Source organism: Haemaphysalis longicornis, unplaced genomic scaffold (genome assembly GCF_048455015.1).
Source record: "Haemaphysalis longicornis isolate Haplotype H1 unplaced genomic scaffold, Haemaphysalis longicornis Haplotype H1 scaffold_10, whole genome shotgun sequence".
NCBI classification, from domain to species: Eukaryota; Metazoa; Arthropoda; class Arachnida; order Ixodida; family Ixodidae; genus Haemaphysalis; species Haemaphysalis longicornis.
Window position 1 is genome coordinate 99,955,895 of NW_027526204.1, and position 27,197 is coordinate 99,983,091.

A 27,197-nucleotide genomic window follows, 5' to 3' on the forward strand; every position below is an offset into this window, starting at 1 on the left:
TGGGGAGATGAAAAGCCTCATATACAGGTAGCAGAGGACAGCCAGCCAGCCAGCCAGCCAGCCAGCCAGCCAGCCAGCTAGCCAGCCAGCCAGACAGACAGACAGACAGACAGACAGACAGACAGACAGACAGACAGACAGACAGACAGACAGACAGACAGACAGACAGACAGACATAGCAGGCAGGCAGGGAGGTGGTAGCCGCTGTGTAATGATGATGATAGACTCGCGCGCATAAAATAGTTCAGTAACTTTGGCCAGGTACCGTGATTTGTTGTCACGTGAGCAGAGCTTTCGCAGTAGAGGATATATGCCAAGGGAAGGCCCAGGAACTTGATAGATCCGGCAGTTTTAGTCTTAGATAAGTTGGATGGCCCAAATTGCCCCTGAGGTATATCGTTGGCGCTGCATGCGTCGCCTATTCAGAAATGAGGTGCGCGAAATTTTCGCGCGCGTTCCAAATTCTGCAAAATAGCGAGCGACCTGTTTAAGCATAAAATTGAAGGGCCGTGTGTATGTGTCCTTCAAGCATGCACAATGTAATTTAGCTGTACAGTAGTTGTTCAGTTAAGGTGGAATTATCAAAATTATTCCAGGGCCCATAGAACAAGACAGGCACGCTCTAACGCGAAAAAACATCATCGCACAAGAAACACATCACACGTATACTTTGTAGGTGTCGGACTGTTTTACACAGGTAACATACTACCAATACGTAATTCCGGTGATGACTTCGGCGCAGAAACTCAACGATCCGCCAAAAACCTCGAAAGAAAAATTTGGCCAATCCAACCAAAAACGAAAATAATTAAGGGTGTAAGGGTTACGATCAGGATTAGTAAGCGAGCCTTACTTATAAGGGATGATTGTCGGGTAGGAGACGCCTTAGCTCAAATTGAGGGAAAGAGTGGGATGGGCAGGAATGTAATGTGGAAGGGTAGAAACCGGTGAACCATCCTTGTGTCGAAAAGCAACGTCATCATTATCATCAATATTATCGTTATAATTAGCACCACCACCACCGCCATCACCATCATCATCAACAGGCCATTCGCGCCCTCTCCAGAATGAAGGTCCCTGACAGAGACTTCCAAGCACTACTGTCGCGATGTTTTCCAGTGCAAGAATGGCTACAACCTAATAATAATAATAGCAGGCCCACAAATCAATGACTACATAAGACAAAAAGTATTTATTCAGATAAAGTCTAATGGGAACAGTCGGAAAGCACATGTGCACCTCATCATTATTATAATCCTCATCGTAATCGCATTGATTTGGCGTAGCAACCAAAGGAACTTAGCTCAGATGACATTGCCAGTTTCATTTAATATTTCTCTCTCTCTCTTTATCTCTCTCTCCCTATCTATCTCGCGGACGTCCATGAGAACGGGCTTCAACATGCAGTAGGACAAGGATGACGAGAAGATCGGGGCATCTTATCTCCGTTCCCCACATAGGTCTCACCGCTACGGTGCTATTCAGTAGTGCCCTCTTGCGGGTCTACAAAGCCCCAACCCTGCTCGTATATAGCTATGGAGCATCGAACTGTAAACCCGACCAAGGGGCAGTGCAAAAAGGGTGCAAATGCAGGAACCTTCCCTGTCAAATGTTGACTGCAGGAAGACTCCCTTGGGCTTTTTTCTAGGACAATGCTGTTGTTGATGACCAGGTTGCTTGGGCAATGTCGGCTGCACCACCTTCCCCAACGTCTTCAGCTTGAGCAGCCGCCACACAATGCTCGTGCTTTGACAAGCTCATGTACAGTCATGGACAAATGAAATACAAACGCGAGAATGTGAACCAGAACACGCAAAATTGAAACGTAGTGATCGGCGAGGTCAGATAAGGGAGCGGGATGAGTTTATTTTGAAAACCAAACTTCTCAAGTTCGTTAATGTAATTAACCCACGCGTCAGGTCGACCTGCGTGGAAAGAAATCGCCCTATTTGTGTGCTATGGTGTAAATTTATGTGATCGCGTTCCATTTGTTCATGAATGTACGCATGCACCTACGTATGGAAACATTTTCGTTCTGGCATCATATTCTCAGATAAACTTGGCGAGCTATTACTCACGCAGAGCTGCCGAGCTCGTCTGAATTCCAGCAATGGCGACGCAAGTGAAGAACCGCAGAGCATTGTACCACATCACGGTCGGCGATGCAGCGCTCGAAGCTCCGAAGAGTGCGGCTCCTAGGACTGAGCCAAAGAATGCGGTTCGACGACCAAACCTGGTGGTGAGAGTCATTGACGTTGTTAGACAAAATCCTGACACACGCTGTGTCTTTCACGGGCGCCGTTTAAATGTCGGCTCGTTTGGTTGCAGCCGTACCAACGCGTTCAAACATTAACGAACAAAAATATAACGAATGCCCCAAGCCATCGGCTGTTCTGAAATTTTCAGCCCACTTACGACCGATGCTCACCAAGTGCAAAATTTCGCCATTGATCTTCAATTAAAAATTAGTCGCCATTCCTCCCTGAAAAAGTATATGTCCAGCAAAGCTATTGTAAATCACTACAAATGGTGATGTATTAGGGTATGGGAAGTTTATTTTTGTCTCGGCGGGCCAAGTGGTTGTGCTCGGCTAGTGTGACTAAATAAGGGTACGGAGTATCCGCACTTTTTTCTGGTATTGTTTCGTGCCGCCGCCATTATCGTTGGTCAGTTCGCATTACGTGACATTTGTTGACACTGCGACGATTCATGGGCGCTGCTATTTCGTTGTTTATGAGTTTTAGCGCCCCATTCTCAGCGCGCTAAATTCACAGTTAACTGTGGATTCGTGGGAAGTACTTTCTGACTGGCTTTCAACTTCGGTTACATGCTTCCGGTTGACAAATTGGTTGCGTGTGCCTTCGTCATTTTCACGTTTCATGGCGTTTACTAGCCCCAGATTTAAAGTTTTTCTTCTTTCTGTCTACTGAACGCGCATAGTTATTGACGGGAAATGGAAAACTAGACGAAATGCAGCGGACATGACAACGTACGCCTGACTTTGCTGTTCAACAACAATACGGCTTGTATGGCACACGCTATCTGTGATTAGCTGAGAAGACGTGACGTAATTTAAATAGTTGTCGGGAACATACAGGAATACACGCCAAGTGTTTTTATATCTTTTATGGGCAATATCTGATACCTTGGTCTTGGCCTTCATGAGTGAAGCGTCAAATTACACTGCATGTCGTGCATCACGTCCTCCGTGACTGTCTACGTTTCGCTTACGAAAAAAAGAAACATACCGAATTCACTGTGAATATATGCACTCGAACTCTGGTAGACTTAGATTGTCCTCCTAGCTCTGCGGCTGCGCGCGACTGACGTCGTCCCCAATGCGTATCAAAGATGACGCGTGGTACAGGATTGCAGCACCAGAAGCCTGTTCAAAGATGCCATTTTGCTACATATTTTGTGGTGTTGTTAACAAACGACCCGGTCGAAGTTAACGGCCAGGCCGTAGATGCGGCAATCTCGTCGCACCACTGATAAACACCAAAATGGCCGCCGTTGCTGACTTGCATGCCTCAGTGGCGGTACTCTCAGGCTATGTTCGGACCATTGACGCAAAAGCCATATCGTCATCTATGGACGTAAACAAACGGCCTGTCACGCAGTTCGGTTGACTGAGACGTAAAATGACGTCATTCTTTAAAATTATTACGACGGTTGCGGCAACAGTCTGAACCCGGCCTAATACCTTATCTACTGACACTACGCTCAACTTATCTGGCGGCAAATGCGTGGTCCTGCCTAGCCTGACCTACGCCCTCGGCGTTTTGGGCAAGAAGTCTATTAACTTTCTATTTAGCGACACTAGTCCTACCTAGCGTTCAAAGGTAATCTGCAAACAACCGTTACCAGGAACACATGGTAGGAGGGTCCCATTGTTCACCAGCGCCTTATCATCCATAATACGGTTTTGACGCCTTTTTGTAGTTTTCTTATACGAATTCTGGGCTCTAGGCTGTATGCCTCATTAACCTGACGCATCTACTCTGCGCCTTAGGCTTTGGCGCCTTGGCGTTTTAGCCCACGGACATAATTTTTGCTCACGGCGACGAAACTGGTGGATGGGTGGTAGAGGTATACAGCTTTACTGTAAAACAACGGTGACTAGCTAATTTGAGTGTAACGCTCCATCGTTCATGAACTGAGAAGACGGTCTTCATGTACACCACTAACCGAACACACCCCCGAAACGGAAAAAAATGGGCGGGGAAATGAGACGGAGTTCATTAGTATTCGCGTTGCTTAGTTTGCCTGGGCGTTTGAGACATAACCTTGGGTCTCACGGTCGGAGAGGTGAACGTGCATTGCTCACCCGTCAGACGTCTACCAGATGCACATCCGGGCGATGCCTACCTGTCGGACACGTGGCCCATAACCAACGCTCCCAGGAGGAAGCCCGCGAAGGCCACGCTCGTCATCATTGAACGTTGCCACTCGTGCTGGCACACCAGGTTCCACTGAAATAAATGTAAGGCACATTAGGGACGTAGCTCCAGAACGTGTCCAATTAAACAGGAGAAAACGCCCCGGATCAAACAAGACAAGGTCAAAACACTCATTATAGGGCCACAATGACAAGTTACTTTTAAGTAACTCTTTTACTTGTTAATGTTAAATGACTTATTGTTCTATCGGTAGTTGTCGAGGTAGTTGCGCGCGATTCCTGGAGTGCTCTTTTCTACGAAGTCAGCAAGAGAACAGAGGCTATAGTCTTCCGTACAATAGTAATACAAAGCGTCACATGGGTTCACCCACGCATGACGCTTTCCTTAAATATACAAAAAATTGGCTTTTCTAGTAGGCGCCGCGGTATCTTATCCTGCCGTCCCTGAAGATGCAGCATCCAACTTGAACTATGTAGCATTCAGGTGCAAAAAACACAAAGCGGGCAACTGAATGACAATGCTAAAACGACCGTTCTTACAGCCAGCGACCTCGTGCGTAAATGTCGCGTGGTATTTGCTGGGTGCTTGCAGACCTCGTTTTAAGCAAATCTTTTATGTCCTTCAACAAACACTTGAGATACTTCACGTGGCTTTGAAGCACGATGCGCTGAAAAAGAATTGGCCTGGTGACTGTGTATGCCGTCACCACGAAAGCAGCACATGTCCAAACCATTACTTGGACCTGAAGCTTACAGGTGTCATCCCTTGTAACAGAATCTCCTGTAGGTTAGATTTAAATGTCCTCCTTTTCGTGATCAAAACATGAGTTACCTCTCAAGCTAATCAATCTCGTCTCATCACTTGGGTATGCAGTTCGCGTAGATTAGTTGCTAATAAGGCGCCATTTTTAAGACCAGTAGAATCAAAGGAAAAATGTGTACGTGTATGCACGTGTCCTTCAGAGAAATGACAGCCGAGAAAAACAGAAATAAAATTTAATCAAAGCTTGCACGGAATTCTGTCCCACCTCTATGTTGTGTGCTGAAAAAGTTCTCTAGTCATCCACTTTGACAGAGTGAAATGACTTCTTTTTTTCAGTAGCTCGCAGAACAGTTCAAAAACGTCAGACCTTGCTGTGGACCCAAAATATAGGTGAAATAGAGGCAGCGGCTGCTGGCGATGAAATACACGGAAGCGGACAGCACAGCGTGCACTGCCGACACAGTATATAACCTATATTTCAATGAACGAAAAGGGCCCGGGCTCGAACTAGCATGGACACAATGCGCTCACCTTGGTCGTTGAAATGCTCTATTTTTGGTGAGAACAACTAATAGAGACAGCAGCGAGCCACGACCGGCTTTCAGTGCACCGAGCATGACGTATTGTAAGAGCAGCCGAACACGTGTCACAGTGCACTTCATCAAGGGTGGTCTCTTTATCCACACACCGCACGAACGCTGCGTCCTGCTGAGGCCCGCGCAGTCTTTACGGAAGTGCAGACGCGTGAGTGAGCAGAGCTGAAAGATTGGATCTCGCAGTGGCCTTCATGGAGCCAAAATTTTTCGCGAATATGTACAAAGGTGGAACTTATTAGACCGTGGTCTGCGCATAAAAAGTCCCTGTTTTCTTGTAGAACTCAATCAAAGAATTTTTTTCGAGTGATGCTTGTATATCACTGCGTACGTGAGACATCAGCTGCTACAAGAAGCCAGCGGCGGATGTCAGCGGCGGATTGATGGGGTGCGTATTTTTATGGTATAATTCTGGTGACATAAATTTACGGATTTACGTTAAATGAGGGGAACATCCAAACGCAATTTAGACAGACAAAATAAGGGAAATGGGACGAAAAACTGCGGAATATCTGCCTATAAAATGCTACGCCTGTAATTGTCGAATTCGGTGTCGGATGTGCTGGTACGTTGTTGGTGTCTGGGTCAACATTAGAACGTGCTCTAATGAGGCATAAGCTTCGGTGCCCGCAGGACAGATGATGCTTATTTATACCACAAAGATCAGCTCTTTTCTGTCTCTCAACACACTTTTTTGGCAAAAATACGGAATGCATGGCATACGGGTGCGTACGTTTAGTAATCTTTAGATGCGGTGACAACGGCGACTTTTTTATATTTTTGCAGTTTCTTTCAATGTCTAGGGGGCGTTAAAAAAAGTGTGAGTTTTCTGAACAAATCAGCCGAAAAAAGAAATTACAGAAAAATAAAAATGCAAGAACCAAGACATAAATGCGAAGCCATAAAGGCAAAAGCAAATGCACTTTCACGGAAAGTGTATTCAAATACACAAGACAGAAATAAGCTTGGTATTTCGAGTTGAAAGGATACGGTTGTCAGAAAAAACCGCATTGCATTCGAACATAAGAATCTACCTTCACGAGTTATTATTCTCCTACACATGTACAGCTGACCCCACTTAGCTTAGGGACATTGCACTTTGTCCAAGTGCTCCAATACTTCCTTATCATTTCGTGTGCTCAGTTGCTTCCGTTTTCAGTTGCTGTTCTTCTGCTCTTACACGAGCAGGTTTTAAGCGTTTCTCTTGGCGGGTTTCGTTTGATTGGCTTCAGTAAAGGAATGTTGTTTGGTCCGAAGCATTCGATGCTCGACATATCAGCGCCTGTTGATGACGAATTTTTCCGGAAGTAAGCTTCCATGTTTTTTCCTCCTTTACTCCTAATGGTCACTTTTAATTGCATGACGAGGATGCCGCTTCGTTGCTTTCATTCTTTATATCCGCGATCTTTCATGTGCGCTTGTCATCGCAAAATTCAAATTTGGGGGTTTGCCTGACAATGCTGTCGGTTGTAAAGCGCGCGCCATTGGAGGGATATAGTTTATATCCTACCACATATCAACGTGTGATCGACCCTATGTCGGGTATTTTTATGTTTCATGCCTTGATCAGCAAAGTGTCCAAGTCCTCAACTTGAGCTTCTGTTTGTTAATATTATTCTGCTATTTAAAACAGACCAAAACAGTTCGTCGTTGTTAGGGCGCAACTCATGCAGCGTAGCTCCCTGACGACGCTTATCTCGGCTCGCCTATTTCTAATTTGGTGGGATTGAAACGAAAAAAAAAGAAAGTAGCACCGAAAAGGCAACGTCTATTTTTCCCGCAGCAGCCGGCATCTTTCTTGCTCTAGTTTCTGTTGTGGCTGCTGTTAGAGCGGACTCTTGACACTTGGGCGCCGTCATATACATCCGGAAAAGATTTCTCCCATGAAATTCTGTACGGCGGGCCTATTGCTAATACAATGAAAGTTTATCTTAGATGTTGTACTCTTTACCGAAATGAAATGAATTATTCCAATATGCAAAGCCATGCCTTGAGTAAGTTAAGTAAGCTTGAAATCTTTTGACATACATTTGAAGGGGGTTTGCAACCGAGGCTCTGCTTAATTTTCTCACTTATTCATGTTAACTACGACTGTTATGCCTCCACCAAGTCCATAATTTTAATTCTCGAGTTATAGAGCGGTGACAAGCGAACGTGCACACAAAAAGTTTTGCACAACTTTTGTCTCTGTTGTGTCTCAATGTCCTATACGTTAATTAAGAGCTCTAACTTGTTACATTTAATCACTGTACCGTTAGTATGGCTGAAAACATGCACCATGTTTGTTTGGGCCCCTATTCGCGTGAAGTACATGCAACGCCCATGTAGAAAATAAAATGGAACTCAAAAACGGTAACTGAAAGAACATCTCTGAAACTTGGCGTCGATAGCCTACAGAGGGTAGTATCGGTTGGGAAGTAACTGACAAGGAAAGCGTCGCCTCTGACACATCTCCCTTTCGGCATATGTGTCTGATTAGAAGATTTATATCGAAGACCACGGCGTTGACACGATCGCTACGAAAACTATAGGAAGGCCAGAAGTGAACCAAAGCATGCCAATCGTGTTTAAGCAAGTCGTGTTTAAGCATGCCAGTTGTGTTGATACCAAATTTAATGATTCGTTGGAAATATGAATTAAGATGTATTGGGGTGATTTACCATGAATTAAGACAAATTGAGGTGAAATAAGATGAATTAAAATAGGGTAATTATTAATTTGTAGTTGATTGTAATGATTATTAAGGTTGTAAAAAGAATGTTTAAGGTGAGATTACAGTGAATTAAGATTGATACAGGTGGGATCAGGGTAGACTAGGATGAATTAGGATGGACTAAGGTGAAACTAATGTGGATTATGGTGGATTAGGATGGATTAAGATTGCGTAAGGATGGTAAAAAAGAGAATGGCTGCAGGGTTGACGTTGCACAAGTATATAAAATACCCGTCAGTGCGTTAGGCCTTCGCCTTCAATGCACGTAAGCAGTTTGAAACTTTATGAGAAATTTTTCCGCGGTGAGCCTATAAACGATGCCTGCTGCTGGGCTCAAAGGTTTTCACTCCGTTATAACCAGTTTGGAAGTCTCTCCTTGGCTTCTCATCTCGGGACCTATGCGTCTGTTGGTGCGTTAAAACTCAAATATCGAATGGTTAGCGCTGCCACTTTTGGATAACGACAAGCCCAATTTGTGTACGTTTACGTACAAAGGTGCTTAAGTGCATTTGAATAGTTTTTATTTGATTTGTTTGATTATGTACTGCAAGCTCATTTTAAGGGCATGGCCAGGAGGGGCATAGCATCAAGGTGTACATAAAACACATATTAACAAACAATTTGTTCATCGGCGTCAAGGTGGATGGCTTGAGATTTAGGTCATGTTGCAGGGATTGTTTGTTGTTTTTAAGAAATATGAGGATATTTAAATTTAACATTTTTCTTCAAATCTGCACCGTAGGAATTCAATGTTGTTCATCTGGGGGATAGGAGAGTCACTTTCACGATACTTATTTTATATACGTATAACGGGATATCTTTTCTTTGGATCATCTCAAGGGCATCGACATTAATGTTTGCGTAAGGGTCCCATACCGAACACGCCTATTCTAATTCTGGCCTTATTATTGAAGTATAAGTAAGAAACCTAACGTTAACAGGAGCACGGCGCAGTTTATGTTTCAAAAACAGAATTTACAGAAGGCGTACAAGCAAATATTTTTAACGCGTTTTTTTCAACTGAGGTTATTAGGTGAAGTTACACCTAGGTATTTCTATTCAGGAAGTTAAGAAAGTGGACGGGAAGGAAGGTGGTATTGGAAGGATAGGCTATTTCTTATGTTAGTGTTTTGAAGAACAAAATAAGTTTTATCTGGATTAAGCTGCATTGATGACCCCTTAGAGCATACAATAATTTTATGCAGGGAGGAGTTAAGCAGTGGTTGGTCATCATGGTTAGTAATTTCTTTAAACAAAACGATGTCATTAGCAAATATCGTAATTTGTCCAGAGTTCGTAATAACCTTACGAAGATCATTGATCTCATTAAACTAAAAAAAGTAGGAGACCTAAAACGTTTCCACAAGAAACGGTGGAGGTGATGGAGAGTTTATCAGAAGTATGCCCCTCAATGCTAACAAATTGAACGCGGTTAGATAAATTCGCAAAACTCATTTAATAAGCAAAGATGAACGGCCAATAGATTCGAGCACATACAGACGTCGGTACTATGGGAAGAGATCGAATACTTTACGAACATTGACAAAAATGACGTCAATGATCTGACTTATCAAGAACCTGCGCTCAAGAACACCTGAAAGAATGATGTTAGCTGAGTGACCGTAGAAACCCCTTTGCTAACTACACGCTTGAAGAAAAAAGTATAGCCTCAACATTCAGGAACGCGGTTATGCAACTAGCTATAACGTGCTCTAGCATCTCGCAGCCCGATGAAGTTAGTAATGTGAGACGATGATTACTGGATTACGCAACATCACCTTTCTTCAAGACCGGTACTACGCGCCCTATTTCTCATTCAAATGGTAGAACGCCTGAATTTATTGAAGAACGAAAAATGGCAAGAAGGAAGTGAGAAAGCATCTCAGCATAGCGGTGCAAGAAATTGACTGATATGTTATCAGGACCCGGTGTGGCATTGGTTTTTAAATGCGTTAACAGGGTAAATACACCGGGCTGCGACACAACATCGGCTTGGCTTTCAGAATAGAAAGTGTTTGGTGGACTAGTTTGATTTTGTTGGCATAAAAATGTCTGACGATTACTATACACTCTTTGTGTAGCACGAACTGCAGTCTTCTCGGTCACTGCGCATAGCTGCGGCGCCTCAGGAAGTAATCACGTGATCAGCGAATGCACGGCGGCACGCACTACTGCGCCGTTTTCTCGCAGCACGTCGTAAATAGTGTTTCAACCACCCGCGCAAATGTCACGTTGTTCGGGTGAGCCATGCTACGAGGAGAGAAAGAGAGAGAGTTGCTTTATTGACAGTAAAAAGAGCAACGAAGACGACGCCGAAGGGCCTATGCACGTGCATCACGCAACGCGTTCTGGGCTTTGTAGCGCCGCCTCGGCTTACCGACCTCCCCCACAAACTTTCTCCACACTTTCGTTCTACGTTTTCCTTCTGTCTCCGGTGTTTCCTTCTTTCGCTTGGTTCCGAGGCCGACAAAGCCGCCAAACCACAGAAGCAGATGCCCAATTGCTGGGCACTAAAAAATTAGCACTGAAATGCAATTGGGAAAATGCCCCAAGCAAGGGGACAACGCAGGACGACACTTGTGCAAAATAGCAAATTAAATATTCATTGCCAGGAAAAATAAAAAAGTTGGGCCCATCTCCCCGCGAGAGGGACTCGAGTAAATGCGTCGCATAGGGGGTGGGTGTATTGCGTTAACGTTTAGTGTTTGGGGAGTTGGTGGTAGTGAATGCGTCGTATCAGCAGCTTCTTGACGTAGTTTGAATGAGTCAAGGATATAAGGCGCGTTCGTAGCCTCCCATTCTGTGTCGGCTTTGTGGCGCAGTGGGAAGAGCACCATGTACCTCGCGTTCCGCCCACAGGTAGTGAATGCGTCGTATCAGCAGCTTCTTGACGTAGTTTGAATGAGTCAAGGATATAAGTCGCGTTCGTAGCCCTCCATTTTGTGTCGGCTTTGTGGCGCAGTGGGTAGAGCACCATATACCTTGCGTTACGCCCGCAGGGTCGTGGGTTCGAAACCAGGCGCCGGTAGGTATTATTTTTTTATATAGTGTAGGGTGAGGGGTGCGGACTACTACGGACAACTAGAGCGGGTGACATCGTGAGTTAAAGAAGTGCTCTGAATATAAAAAAGCGCACAAAGCAGTATACAGACGAAAGCACACTATCTATATCGCGAATTAATGCAGCTCAGCTGTTGAGCGAAATGCGTGCGCATCGGTAATGGTGGCTATCGAGGCTGGCAAGCGATTCCAATCATCTGATATTTTAGGTAGGAAGGAATGATAAAGGAGATTAGTGCGCCCATGAGGGACATTTACTTCAAAAGGGTGATCTATGCGGGACGTTATACGGGCCTAAAAAAATTATTTTTTAGCTGATTGTAAAGTCGTAGTTTTTCTGGAGTGGTTAAGCAGTGACAGTTTTCTGTGAAGGGCAAAACGAGCCCGATTGAGCGTTCGTTTGAAAGTAGTTGTAGTGGACTTGTGAGCGTAGGTAGATAGGATAAAATAAGCATTGCGGTGTTGTTTCGTACAGATTTTAATGCGTTGAAAAGGTAGTCCTGCGGTTGTTCCCACACAGAACGCGCACAGGAGTTTAAAACAGGTTAGTGTCTTGCAAACGAAAAGTTTTGGGTTAGAAGGAGCCAAAAGGAAATTACATCGGAGATATCGTAGTGTTTTGTAATAATAGAAATAACATGTCTCCCAAAATGAATTGTTAGTCATCTGTACTCTTAAATTTTTGTAAGTAGCTGTTATTTCTTGTTGTTGGTCCTGAATAGTGTATAACGGCGGTAACGTTTCGGCGAGATTATTCCATGGCGAAATTCCTGTCATTTTACATTTATTAGTATTTAAGCACATTTGATAATGCAACACCAATTTGATAATTTATTAACCCCAGACTAGAGTGCAGATGAATCCGCCGTAGAACGGGTCACTCGGTACAAGACGCAGTAGTGTGCAAATAACCTTATACAAGATGTAATGGTGTTGGGCAGGTCATTGATGTAAGTGAAAAACAGAAGCGAGCCCAGCACAGAATCTTGGGGTACGCCGGAAGTTATGACAAACTCTGGGGCTCCTTGATATACAGTCTCCGACTCATCACGGATAGTCCGCGGGTAGTCCGAGGATTCCACAGAGCCATAGGGATACATGGGAAAATCAAATACCGGACTGCTTCTCGGGAGTCCGCGGTGAGTCCGAGAGTGTTAATCGAAGAGCCCCTGTGATCTGTCCTTTAAAGAGTTTTCAGTTCAGGGTAGAATGCGGGGTTCATGTCTAAGTAACATAGTTCTGACAAGGCAGGTGATGGGAAACGCTATTTCATTTCACATCATTTCATTTCATTTATTTTACCCTCAAGGCTAACAAAGTAACAGAGGGAAGTGGGTTACAAAAAAAAAACAGAAGATGCGTTTCAGCAAAAAGGTAGTGCATAACAGGTCTATGTGGTTCAATGGCGGCGAATGGCCCGGGACGGTGGTTCCAGACATATGTTGGGCGATGAACTAAAGACTGAAAACAAGACTGTTCGACGGGAGATGATTGAAACTTAATGTCGATAATCAATGCGGGAAGAAGCATTTGAGGTCGCAAAAATCAAGATGGAATGCAAGTAGAGATTGTGATAATATATTCCAGGATACAAACAAAGTACAAAATACTGACGACGATGGATGAGTATTTTTTATGGATGTTACGCTGGGTTCTCTACTGTTCTGCCCGTAATACATCGTGCAACGTTGTTTTGAACGAGTTCGAGAGATTTGATTAAAATTTCAGTGCCTGGGTTCCATACTGATGCAGGGTACTCTGATGTAGACCTTACCAAAGTTGTCTACAAAAGTGTCTTCAGGGAAATAGGAGTAGAAGTAGAGGAAAAGTTACGACGAAGATATCCAAGCATGCGGTTGGCGTTGTTAAGCATTTGTTCAATTTGCAGTGACCATGAAAATGACGAAGTTATGTGAACCTCTACGTAGCGGTGCGACGTTACGGCTTCGAGCCTTACATTTTTGGTATAATAAAGGGCGGGAGAAGATGATAACCGTGAGATACGCATAGCTTTACATTTAGTAGCGTTTTGTTCCATGTGCTACTTCCTACAGCATCCGTATACTGCGTCAATATCATTCTGAAGCATGCTAGTGTACTTATCGTCAATTAATTTGCGAAAATAGGGCAATCATCAGCAAACAGGTTAATACTAGAAGAAACACAATCAGGAAGATAATTTTTACAAACCACAAAGAGACGGGGCGAGCTTTGCAGCACTCCAGAGTGAACAGGGCTAGGAGACGATTCTTGGTAATTACATGTTACATACTGCGAGCAGCTCAGAAGAAATTGCTCTATCCAGAAAAACGTCTTACGGTCTGTGTTAAGTTGGCTAAGTTTAAAGAGAAGGTATTTAGGACCTAATGTATCGAAAGCTTTCCAGAAATCAAGGAAAGGCAATCTGCGCTTGAGCCGCGGTCAACAATGAAACGCTGTCAAGAACGAAACGCTATCAAGAATGAAAGCCGTGGTGAAGAATGAAACTCTTTGGAAAAAAGATACAAACAATAAAATGTCCAGCATTAGGAGCGCAGAAAAGGTCATTTGTGAAAGAAATTAATCGAGTTTCGCAGGTAAATGATCTTCTAAATTCGTGTTGGCATGGTAAAAAAATGGAGTTATTTTCGAGGAATGTAACCAAGCTTGAGTAAGGGATATGTTCAAACAGCTTGCAAGGATGCTAGTCAGTGAAATGGGACGATAATTAAAGGGTTATGTGCATCACCGGATTTGACGAATGAAACTACTTTGGGAATTTCCCAATCGTCAGTTAATAGACAAACATTAAGGCATTTAAGGGACGAATTTCTGGATAGCTTGTAAATTCAGGATAAAAATAGGCTCTTACTCATTCCGTTGAAGCGTAAAGAACAAGCTCTTTTTCTTGTTTCACTGCGGAAAAATGGAGGGCATGGAAATCGAGTGGCCAAACGGCATTTGAAGTAGCGCCGTGGAAGAGGGCAGGGTTCAGCCGTGAATGTTAAAAAGGGGAATATTGTAAGGTGAATAGAACAGAAATTCGTCATTTTGACTGAGTAGTTGGTACCAGCTATCGGGTAACAAAATTTCTTTGAGTTTTTTTAAGACAGCAGGGTGGAATAATGCATCTGACCATAAGCTAGACGTCATAAAGTGGCAAATTTGGCTAAGTGAGCGAAATACAAGGATGCTAAACCATCACTGCAGCTTCTTTCGTACATTACCCGATTTCTGGAGTTGTTGGCTGGTCTAGATTAGGGATACAATAACGTATTTCACACGGTAGTCTCTCGCTGCCGCTTAGCACTGAGCAGTACCAACAACAAAGGCGTGAGAGTGCTAAATCATTATTTAGTTGAGACTTCCGTTGTCGCATAAAAATTCGTGAAATGACGACTGTGAGTGGCTCATCTGCGTCAGGCGTTTAACAGCGCTCTGAACGCGCGACTTTCAACTCGAAACACATTTTCGCGAGCACAGTAATTGTTTAATGTGTGTTTCTATTTTTTTATGTCGGGCGGTAATGGAAAGCTTATAGTTATAAAACGTATTGCATTAAAATAGGTCGAATCCCTAAGCTGAAACCCTACTCAACTTGACCATGGTTCTTTTAAAAGTTAGATGGCCTCGTCGCTGTTAAACTGTCGGTTTTCGCTCCCGTGCAACCGAATTTCTGGTGCAAATTAGTTGTATTTTCTGCAAAATAAAAGTTTGAGCACCTAAAATTGAGCGCCTTCGCTGATGGGCTGTAGACAATTCCGTAGAAAGATCGAAATAATGGTGCTCATGCAGGTTTGGCGTTCAGAACAAACTCATAGGAAACACGAAGATAAGTACTGACTAGGAGTCCGTCTAACTTGCTTCCCTCTAATGACGCCTACACAGGAAACGATTTAAATGCGATCAACAATGAAATAAGAAAAGAATAAAAGGAGCAGCAAGCCGGCTCTCACACCGTGTGCTATATTCATATGTGCTTGGCCTTGACACCGATAGGCACATCAGGCTACCCAAAGTTCACAGTTGCTCGGTTACACTTGCTTCACACACTACAATAGGTATCAAGAGAGGCACCATATGGGGCCCAGGTGTACCAGGTCGGAACGGCGTCGCGTGACGGCCGTTGCAGCCCACAGCGGCAAAAGTGCACTTCCGCGCAAACAGAAAATATAAAAAGCAAGGGGGCACCCCTCAATGCCTTTCTGTTGAAAAGAAATTGCGATAGAAAAAAAATACAGATCGACAATATATGGGGCCATACATTACACAAATTCCCTTCGGCATGCGTTGATCTGATGTGCTGTGAGCGGTTTTACATGACTATATGGGCCATACGTGGTTCGCTTAAAGGCATGCTTCGCTGTAACGGCACAAACGAAGTCGCTAAGGTTATCCTCTTTGGTACATGGATGACATCCACGTTGTTTTTTCGCCAGCCACGGTAATTCCTCATTGCTGAACACTTAAGTTAACTGTTTCTAACTCGTTATCAGTACAAATATAAAGATAATGACATTAGTACCTCTGGAACAACCGACGATCCTGGTGCGGATTCGTTGTAGATCCACGCCTTGCACAGCACTGGTGCGAAGTTGTTGAAGGACACATCGGAACTGTTTACGAGCACAGATTGGATAGGGTACATCAGGCAGGAATTGTGCTCGAACGTCGTTACAAGCTTCGAGACGTTCGCAGCAGCAAGGGATTCAGTCTTCCGCTGGTTTACCGTCCAGTTGGTGACCAATGAGTGATTAGGTTCGGAACACCAGTGTTGCACATCTGACGCAATGAAGAGCGCCGCGAACGTGTTCCAGGCAGAAGGAAATGCACGCACGAAGACAAGAGACCAGACGATGAAGTGATACCTTCGAGGTGGGCCAATGAGTGAGCTGATTTCGTGCATGATGAGTTCGTCAATCTACTTCTACGAGGTTTCCAGCTCAATTGTGCCTGTAAAATTAATGTTTTTTTAGAAACAGTTCATCAAAATATTGTTTATAGCAAGAGGAATAGAAATTACATTTCAATTCGTATTGAACACCGATCATCATGTTGACTTCATAAAGATTTTAACGTTACGATTAAGGTTGATGTCAATTTTGGCTGGTGGAAGTAAACATCGATCTGAACACACAAATTAAACCTTTGCGTTAACTCACAAGAAGCTCTTTCACGGACTTATTGCTTAAGGCGAAGGCAGGGACCGTACCTTCTTAGAATTGCATGCTTCGATTGAGTATTGATAGTAAGCAGTATTCTCTTAAAGTACAAGAGAAACTCCAGACGAAATGTTTTCGGGATTTTGTTGAGAGCTTCATCTATTCGATATTTTGGCACGGCCTCGATGATCGCACCCGTAAAGTATAAAGCCGAAGGGGACAGAAACGCAGTATTTATCTGCATATAAGGGCTTGCCGGTTAATGTATTGTAAATTGGAACGGAAGCGGTATGTACAAGGTTTTTATAGAAACAACTATACGTAAACAATTTATGCATACCAAAAATAAATATTTTTTTTGGTGGACTGAATATTATTAGGAAACAAAATACAAGCAAAAGAGACTGCAATTTTGTTGTAGTAACGGTCATTGTAAAGAAGTTAGTGTTAGGGGTGTCCGAGGTACGACGCAATTTGTCTCTTTGGTATTACGTATCACCGCACACAGACAAGGCTATAAATGAACAGTTAAAGGATATAACTCGAACCGTTTCCGTGTTTGTCGCTGCTTGTACCCTGAATTCTCCATGTGCTCGGAGCGGTGGTTGTGAGGCCTCGTTCCCCGTTCAGAGTAGCGTACAGAGTCCGCACGGCCCTACAAAGCGCACTTGTTTCCGCCCCTCTCCGTCCCATTACGGGCTTTCATACCTACGCTGTGAAGTGATAAGTACACGCTCAGCCCGGCCACCTGTGGGAACGACCTGACTCTTCTACAGCGTTTTGTTGTTTGCTTATGAACATCCTCAATTTCGCAATTGACGTTTTATAGAACATTCTGTTGAAAAAAAAAAACGACATACCTGTAATGTGCATCCACACAGGTGGCTTTTGTAAAGGAAAAATGGCTCAAATTCACTCAACCAAGTTGTCACCAGCGAAATAAAAGATTACGGACTGAGTGTTTCGTGAAAGTTTGCCTTTGCTTGCGATTTCAGCCACCCGCTCCAGTGGATCAGTGGCTAAGGCGCTGCGCAGCTGAGCCCAAGGACATGGGCTGCATCCCCGGCCGTGGTGGCTGCTTTTCTGATGGAGGCGAAAAGCGAAAACTCCCGCGTGTTTGAGACTTTGGCACACTTAAGATCCCCAGGTGGTCGAAATTATTCCGGAGCCCTCCACTACGGCGCGCCTCATCGCATGTGTAGTGTTGGCGCGTGCAACCTCACAATCAATCAATCAATCAATCAATCAATCAATCAATCAATCAATCAATCAATCAATCAATCAATCAATCAATCAATCGAGATTTCAGAGCCTGCCATCTAGTATATCGGCTGCATAAATCTATTCACCCCTTCGCTTTCGCGAAAGGGCGCGCACAACCAGTCCAGCCGGCGCTGAGTGATTTAGGGCATTGCTTAAGGCGCTTAATAAAGAGCTCTGATAAACTGATGCATTTCCCCGTAGACCAGTTTACCGAGAGAAAAGCTCTGATAATAATTCAGAATACACGGCGCGAGCCTGAAACCTTGTTTCTATTGTGTCGAAACCGCTACTTGAAAGTTGCTAAAAACGAAGATGGTTTAAATCAGACAATATACGCATCGATAACGCAGAAGGAGTACAATGGTATACATTTCTCTCTTAAACCACGTATCGGTATACGTTTAGATCGACCGTAGATGCGTTTACTTAGTGCACGAAAAATCATCGCGTGGGTTCGCTCTTCGTTTACTGTTTGGGTCTTTTAATGTATGACGATTGCCTGGACGCAGTTCTAGCTAAGGTTGGACGCACGTTTCTAGAAGGTTCTGATGCCCTTTTGACGCAGTTTTGATGCCAGAAAGCTGTCGCACTCCTCTAAACTTTGTTTAGAAAGGAATGGTAGACTTTGCGGAGTTTCCGGGGGTGAGTCTCTACGATCCTGCCAACGGCTGGAGAGGCGGCTTCACTTCTTGATCCTTCGACGACCTAGTGAGATTTTGGTTCCAGAAAAGAAGGCGTTATTATGCCAAGATTGACATTACAATCTTGGGCCTTGAGCGCAGTAGTTTAAAGGAGGCAGATACCCTATTTAAAATGTGGAGTTGATGGAATCCATCAAACACCAATATGGTGGATTGTGGTAGTGGTGACAGCACGCTGGCACGATGGCAAGGTGATGGATGTCGGCATGCTGGTAGACGTCGGCGCGTCGGTAGCTGACGGCATGCTGATAGTGATAGCGTCGATGCTGGCAGGTTGGGTGACGGTATGACGGCAGGTATACGAGAAATTGCACAAAAATGATGACGACATAAAAAGCAAAGTTGCTAAGCAATGCTAATTAAAACCTGATTTCATTTCTTGCCAATAAATTTATAAAACAAGATTTGCAGAAAATAAGTAAGCTTGGGTGACTTGGTTTTGCTCTGTCTATTTATGTCGTGATAATTTTTCTGCTATCCTGCCCCAATGCTCTGAAAATTTATCAAGCATTTTATTGGGGTTTAGACGTGTGTGCTGGGGTGCCTAAAATATTACACAAAACAAATTTGTTTTAACTTTGAATATATTATTATGAAATATCAAATATGGAGACTATCTTCGAACAGGTAGGCAGCTGAAAATCAAAAAATTGAGTTACACACCCAAGCTCATACAATCAAGATCAACTCAATACAAATGTATACGCACATTTGACATGCCTCGTTAAACATTCTAATATGGTGATTCTGATGTGGCCCCTTCCTTCTTTCTGCCATTCCACTTCGCCATAAACATAGAAAATCTGCAGAAGAAGAACGTTTTCACCAAATTAAGTGGAAACCATCCTGCTAGGACTCCCTTCAGGCCTTGGGACGGTGCTCTTGAACTGCACTTGCTCTAAAAGGCATGGCATGGTGGCAATGCCTTTCGCGGGAAAGGAGTTTAGTAAGATTGCTAAGAAATAAACCGGTTCCATAGCTTTTACTCTACATTTCACCTCTTTGAGAAAATGGGCCTCTAACAAAATGGCCTTTTGCAATTTTATCTGCTTGACCCTCCATTTATTTAAGAACATAAATGCAAAATAATTTTACAATTCGTTACTTCTACAATTAGGGAGACGACTTCGAAACTAGGAAACCTCAAGTGACCATGCCATAGTGTCAGTCGGCAGCACAACTAGCGTGACGTCATCTTCAACCCCACAAAAACTTTTCTTTCCATGTGACCAGTGACGCAACGCTTCAGCTGCCTGGCAACCATATCTTGACCTACTGGATGTTTGCACAGTTTTCCTACTTCTGTTTCTGCTCTTTTTTGAATTATCCAATATCAGACGTCACAACGCCACTTAAGCAAAAAAAAGACCATCAGAATAGTACCTGTGGACTCTGGGCAGACATGAATACCTTAGCTGCTTGACTACAACCCGGAAAAGCCTACGACACCGAATAATACTGCACAGACGTCCATTTGTATTTGTAGCCCGGCACTTCAGACTTGTCTTTGTAATTGCTAATAACCCCAGAATTTTAACAACCAACTTACTATTGAACGCGTCCACAGTGAGCCATACACGTGCATATCCAGGAGAGTACATATCACAGCAATATTTCTCGCAGGAAAGCAATGGAACTCGGTGCATAGGTTTCTCATTCCTTATTTTCACGCTTCGTGCATAAAAGATGCGTTGAGTTTAATTTCAGAGTACCTGAAGATCCATTGATAAACCTGTTCAAGTAGCGAATTCCAATTTTCCACCATCGGTCTTTTATTGTGTGAAATCAGGAAGTTCGTTACGTCAACTTAGAGGCTTGATCAAGAATATTGGCTAGAGAACGACAGTCTGTGTACATTAAAGTTTTAAATCCGCCAGTGGGATAGTGAAGGAGTGCAATTACAGGGTTGTAGAAGAGTGAAAACAATGCTCAGGAGCAACGCCCAAACTGATAAGCTAGCCTCGAGCGTGGGTACTTACAAAAATATAACTGTGGGTAGACCAAGAATTTAAATTTTTCAAATGGAAAGATAGCTTTTTCCGACCTACTGTCTGCACATCTTTCGCAATGAAAACCTGTGTCAATAAAAAAACTTCATTTGTTAACCCACCCCTTATGTAATACCCCCTCGGGGGTCTTTAAGGAAATAAAGTGAAGTGAAGTGAACCTGGAAGTTCAGCAAAGTTGTCCCAGTTCCGGCTTTAACAAAGAAATATTTATATAGCACAGTCACTTAACAAACTGAGTTAGCAGGCAGGATGTCTATTTGTCACCAAAGCGACATTTTTTGAGTGAAAATTTATCTCCACAGCCGCACTATTTTTTGAGTGGATAATTTCTCTTTGTTGGGCAGTACTCGACCGGCATATTGTTGCACCTACTTTTGAGATATACTTTTACTGCAGTTCACTCTGCGGGGTATTTCCCTCTTTCTTGCTGCATCGGTATCTGTGTGTTTCCCTCAAGCAAAGCATCAATCAAACCTTCAAACCAAGCAAAGCGGTGGATGGGAGCAGGTGCAGTGCATTAAGATTGTCATTTGAATACATCACACAACCAGAAAATTAATAATTGCATCACATAGACAGCATTCAAAACTTTATCCCTTCTTTTTTATTTTGACCGTAATGGTAGACTATAGTTGTTTAACTAATGTAAGCTAATAAGGTTGTCACTCTTATGTGGCCCAGTTTTTCGATCTGGGTTCCCGCGTACACCTGTGCAATTTTCCAGGTGAGATTGAGTTATTCTCAGGCACCTGTTATAAGATAAGGTCTGATGTGTGTTTTTAATTAACAGAGTGCTGTAATTTTCGCTTATGTACATGTGATTTGACGTATCATTTTTCTAAACGCACCCGTCCTCTAACCGATGTTGATATAAAGAAATTGTGGCACCACTGGCAGTAGTGGGAAAGGTTCTCCTCTTATACACTTAGCATTCAGAGTCCTCATTATTTAACATATCTCTACAGTGGTAGTGGTTTTTGAACCAGGAAAAACCACTGCGATATAAAAAGCACAAATAACGATTCAGTCCAACCACCCCACAACTTCAGACAAAGACTGCTACGTATTGGAAGGAAGCAAAAGTGACGAGATGTTTCCTCTATGGGTGCTGTTTAGGCACATAGAGGAGGAAAAGGGGGGGTGGGGCTCCTGAAATTTTTCAGGTGGGGGTGTACTCACTTTAACGTGTACTAACTCTATCACAACATAAAGAAGCCGACACGAGCCACCTTCTATGGACCTGCCCTGCCCTTCAAACCTCTCGCCTGCAACACCTCCGGGGCACAGGGCTCCATCCTGGGAGACCCCCTGATCTACAGCGGTGGATATGGGGCCCTCAGTACCGGTCTCTGTTGACGTTTCTGCGTGAAACCAATGTAATGTTGTATACATGACTGTTATGCCGTAACGCAAACTCTCGCAAAAAAAAGTATGGATAAATAATTTACTGTTACAAGCTACGTAATAGGCATATGAGGCTTGTTCGCTTCTCCCTTAACGATTAGGCATTTTGAAATACTCCGAAGAAAAACAAATATGAAAACAAAGTGAAACTTGCGTAGATTATCCTCACCACATCAAGATATTCTTCTTAATTTGAATGTGTTCGTTGTTTAACATTCTGCCCTTGCCTTTTCCATTTTTGCCTCCTTCAATGTTCATCCCCTCAAATGAAACCTTGCATCCACCAGTACACACGGCTAATTTAGAAACAACTTTGCGGTGAAATAATTAAAAATTATGATTTTAAGCCGTCTATCTTGACTGTCACCCAGTTTTATCTCATCCCAACCCCTTACAACTGGGTTTCACAAAAAGTCCAAGTGCTATCAGTATTGCAAAGCCGCTGTTGTGAACTAAGTGCTAGGCATATCCTCCAAAATTAGATTGGCAACTCAGCTCAGATGGCAGCTATTTTTAACACCTATTTAACACAGCTTGTTGCTCAGCGAGTTGGTTCATACGTGAATTAAAAGAAAATGTGGCGCTAAACAGACGTAGACGAAGACAAGATACGACAGAAGCAGGCGCCAACTTCCAACTGTTTCTTCAAAGAGAACCATGCGTATTTATACCTGACTTGCAAAGAAAAAAATAACAAAACGAAGGTACAGTTCAACTAACGAATGTAAGAGGGGAGTGGCAATCGCTGGTAAGCCCAAGTGCCACTTTAGTGAAAGCATGGTGAAAGCTTGGTGAAAGCATCAACTTCAGGCACAGGCCTGAAGTTAACAGGCCAAAGTGCGCAACAATGTCATTTACACAATCCCCTTGAAGTGTGATAGGGTGTACATTGGACAAACAGGACGCTCCTTCAATGAACGCGCGAGAGAGCACTGGTTGGCAATCGGTAGCAACATGGGCAGACACCTAGCAGACCACTGCAAGCGCTGTGGGTGGGAGCTATTACTGGAAAAGACGACGTTTTTAAAAAGAGCAAAATAATACAAAACGGAAAGGGAGGTAATCAGGCCGATCCTTATTAAAGGAGCAGGCGACACGTGCGTCATCACGCCGTCACTATTATTAAGTGACAAAAAAATCTGCCTTATCAAATACCGTTAATTGACCAGATTAAAATCTCCAACGTGGAGTAAGTTTCTGCAAACGAAAGTTTGACATCCACCTCAATGCAGCTGTACGGCTACATAGGAAAGCTATACAGCTTTCTCAGAAACTTCGCAGTTGAAGAAAAATCCTGGACCAGGATGAATTTTTCTTCAACTGCGAAGTTTCTGAGAAAGCTGTATAGCTTTCCTATGTAGCCGTACGGCTGCATTGAGGTGGATGTCAAACTTACCTTCGCATCACAGACAAAGAGTAACCGCATAGTTTAAACTGTGCAGTTGTAATTCAACTGTGCAGTTTTCATTCTCGTTGTGGACCAAATTGCACCTGAAATACGCGCCTGCACTTTGGTTTGTCAACTTCAGGCATGCACAGTTATCTTGCTATGCTTTCACTAATGTTGCACTTGTGCATACCAACGATTCTCCCCCCTTCCCCCGTTGCACTTGTTAGTTGAACTGTCCCTTCTTTTTTCAATTGTTTTTTTTTCTTTACAAGTCATGTAGAAATAAGTGTGGTTCTCTTTGAATAAACCGCTGGAAGTTGGCGCCTGTGTCGTTTGTACCTTACCTTCTTCCACGTCTGTTTAGCGCCACATTTTTTTTTCTTTTCATTTAACACATAGCATTCTTGATCTAGCAACCTACTCGCTACCCAGAAGATCAGAACACACTTCTCTGTGGACTACAATATGTGAACGGTCAGTGCAATGATGCTGCCACCCAGCTGTGCTGCAGGGATGGGATGGGGCAAGTGCACACCACATATTCTTTGTTCCTTGAATTAACCTTTTCAGTGATGCTTAAACAGTTTTAAGTCAGTTTCCTGTTATATCATTTCAGCATTTTCATGTCAGGTGTGGAAAATACAGATGTCACTTCCACGGCCGCGCGATCTCCCCTTTAGTGCGGCCTGCCGAGTCGTCTCGTGAACAAAAGAACTCCTGCTGAAGAAGTAGACTCACTGGCCACGGTGGGAGGTGGGGGCATTGCTTATGGGCGAAGAAAGTGCTTTGCCCCTGCTCGCACCGCCCCGTGCGAAGTTGGCATTCTTTCTACACTTAACACTATTACGCTGCTGTCGTCCGGTCAACATGCGACGCCATTTTTTTCGGGACTGCTGTTAGGTTTACTAGTCTGTAATTACACTGAGCATGATGCCTAAAAAATTGTTGTGTGCGCTTTGCATATCGATTGCCTCATGAAGCGTGGAACTGTGCTGCTATGAGTTGCCGTAGAAAGAAATGTTCCGCAATGCCTGGCGGCGGAACATTTCCAGACAAGGGAGCGACAAGGACGGCCAGTGCCAGCCAAGCGCCAGGACCTTGGTGTGTTCGCTTGACTTCGCTGCAGCAGACGATTACAAGGTATAAAGAAAACGGAAGTTGCTGCTTCCAGCAGCCCTGCCGACTCAGTTTCTGTCCGACCCAACCTGCGTGTTGAAGTCTTGTTCCAAGGAGCGCAGCAGTCTGCATCGCGTCCCACGTGATGCATGCATGCAAGCGAGAATTTAAAGAGAGCCCGTTAGCGGCAGGTGACAGAAAAGCAAAACACCCTCGTCTAGAATGATTCGACGCTCACAGCGCAGCCAGTGAATACCAGACGCAAGAAAACATAACTTCAGGCGAGTCTGTTGAAGGTCAGAAACACAGTAAATTGAAATTTAAAGAATGACAGACGATATTTAACCCGGTTGGATGCACTGAAGTGGCGAAAAGAAATGCACACCGTCTTGAGGTGAAAGTGCAGAGGCTTAACGAACGCTTGCAAAAACTTCAGGAAACCTGTGATGAATTTAGAGAGAAAGTTCAAAACCATGAGGACAACCGAGCTGTGCAAGCTCTAAAGACCCTTTCGGAAGCCACACAAGAAGGAGATAGGTGTGCCAAATTTATCATGGAACAGATTAGCAATTGTGATAAGGCGCGGTGACTAGGTAGGAACCCACGTTGCGGGAAAGTGTTGTGGAAGGCGACTTCTTGTAAAGGTTACGACAATGTGAGGGGCAGAAAACTGCTGAAGCTGCCGTGTTGAAGCACATTAAAAATCTCGCCAGACCTTCTGCAGGAGAGACTCGAGTAACAAGCCTAGTAAAGGAACGGCTTCAAGTGGAGAGACAAAGCTTGCGGTCACTAAAAGAGCCATACTGCGGCCTGATTATTGACGAAATGTCAACATAGCAATAAGTAACTTATGACCGACAAGTCAACAAAATTTTTGGCCTTGTGGATATCGGCTGTGAACCTCGAACCGGCTGTGCCACTGAAACAGCCTGCAGGCTCCTTTGTTTTGTCCCGCGGGGGCTTTCCACGGCTTACGTTATCCCCTTAGGATATATTTTTATCGGGAACCTGAAGCATGGCCGGCTCCGTAACCTGAATTTTAGTGTGCTGAACTCTGGGGAAGAAGCGGGGTTCCTAATTATCCAAATTGCCACGGACAGCCACCAGATAAACAACGACATGTTTCAAGGCATGTCGGATGACAACACACTACAGCTTGTTGTTTCCGCATCCAGTGTGGGAAAATGACCCATCGTTCCTTTTATTTGACCGAACCACTTAACTAAGAACCTCAGAACAAATCTGCTCAGAACGCAGAAAATTAGGGACTGTTTTGTTCTCAAGGCCCCCTTTGAGATCCATCAAAAGTTGTCAATTGTGAAGCCAGTTAGACTCCTAAGTCGATCGCACGTTGAGTCGAACAACCTGAAAAAATGAAGCTGTCCCGCGCCACCTTGATATTTTCTCACCTGTCGTATCAGTAGCCCGAAGTTCCTTCAGAAAAACCCAAAGCTCACGAACAGGCCTCAGAATCGGAAATTCCGGTATAAAGAAGCTGAATAGTGCAATCCCATGTTAAGGACCATGCATCTACTCCAGGCAAATACGTGACTGAAGCCTGTTCAGCAGGGTGTCTCAAGAGAAGCTTGACAAAGCGCAGTAATTCTAAAGCCAAACCAAGAACTGCTAGCGCGGATGGCTGATTGTGTGGCCGCTTTCCGAAATGACGCTGCCGCATCGCCAGTTGCGCTTGCCACAGGGGACGCGGCAGAGAGAAAGAGAATTGTCGCTCTCACAAGCGGAGAGAAGCATTCGGTGGGCTGCACCAAAAGGGGGAGATCAAGCGGCAGTGTCACTTCTCTCGAAATGTCGCTCGCATCTTGTTCATACTAGTTTCCTTTTTTGTAGCGTAAGCTACACTGGCTGAGGGTGAGCAGTTTCGCGTGGGCTATGAAGAGCCGTACTGCGCAAGCTCGAAGAGCACGAGATCGGATTGGATTTGGATTAGATTGGATTGGAATAAATTGGATTGTATTGAAAATCCGATCCAATTGTAGTACGGGTGTGTAGAGAATTGGGTCTCCACATTCGCCAGTCTACGCATTCCAGAGGAGTGACGTCATAGTCTCGGCAGACGCACTGGCTCCGTTGCGCAGTAGCCAATTCTGTCACTGCGCCGGGGCCGCTTGATAGACGTTTCGCGTAATTCCTGGAGAGCCGTGCTGCTTATGCGCGAGGAGCAGTGACTGGACTGGACTGAATTGGATTGGAAGTCGTTTTAGCAGAAGTAAGCATGATAATGAGCTAATCCTAGACACCCAGGAAACCTAAGAATCACCAACTGAACCTTAGCTCACGCTACGTGTATCCTGGCATAGCCGAGCTAAGCCACTGCTAATTTTTTTGCTGAGAACTCCCACTTTCGTGCTTTTGCTTGAGCAGTCCAATCTACAATGGCAGCAAAGGTTCAGGGTAAACGTTACAAAAAGACGTTAAATACAATACAACCAAATCCACTGATTCCAAGCTCGGAGAGCAATGAATTGGTAAAATGATGCCGACCTGCATGTTCACACCATGCTATTGGAAGACCAAAACACCTGTTAATACCCACTTCCAGTCAAATCTGGCACGTTCTGGCGACTAAATTTCACTGTGCACGTTATAGCATTGCACTATAATTGTATAGAACTAGGTGCTCACCT

At 44.0% G+C, this 27,197-nt stretch overlaps 1 protein-coding gene across 1 annotated transcript in view; it reads right to left on the reverse strand.

Annotated features, from left to right (window-relative positions):
- LOC144159976 (solute carrier family 22 member 6-A-like) overlaps positions 1-16,455 on the reverse strand; it is a 43,729-nt gene extending 27,274 nt beyond the window's left edge. The window contains exons 1-3 of the mRNA XM_077691607.1: positions 16,033-16,455; positions 4,369-4,472; positions 2,079-2,233 (exon numbers count right to left, since the gene is read on the reverse strand). Of these exons, the coding sequence (XP_077547733.1) occupies positions 2,079-2,233; positions 4,369-4,472; positions 16,033-16,413 (640 nt within the window). The 5' untranslated portion in view covers positions 16,414-16,455. The remainder of the gene's footprint in view (positions 1-2,078; positions 2,234-4,368; positions 4,473-16,032) is intronic.
- Positions 16,456-27,197: the final 10,742 nt, after the last annotated feature.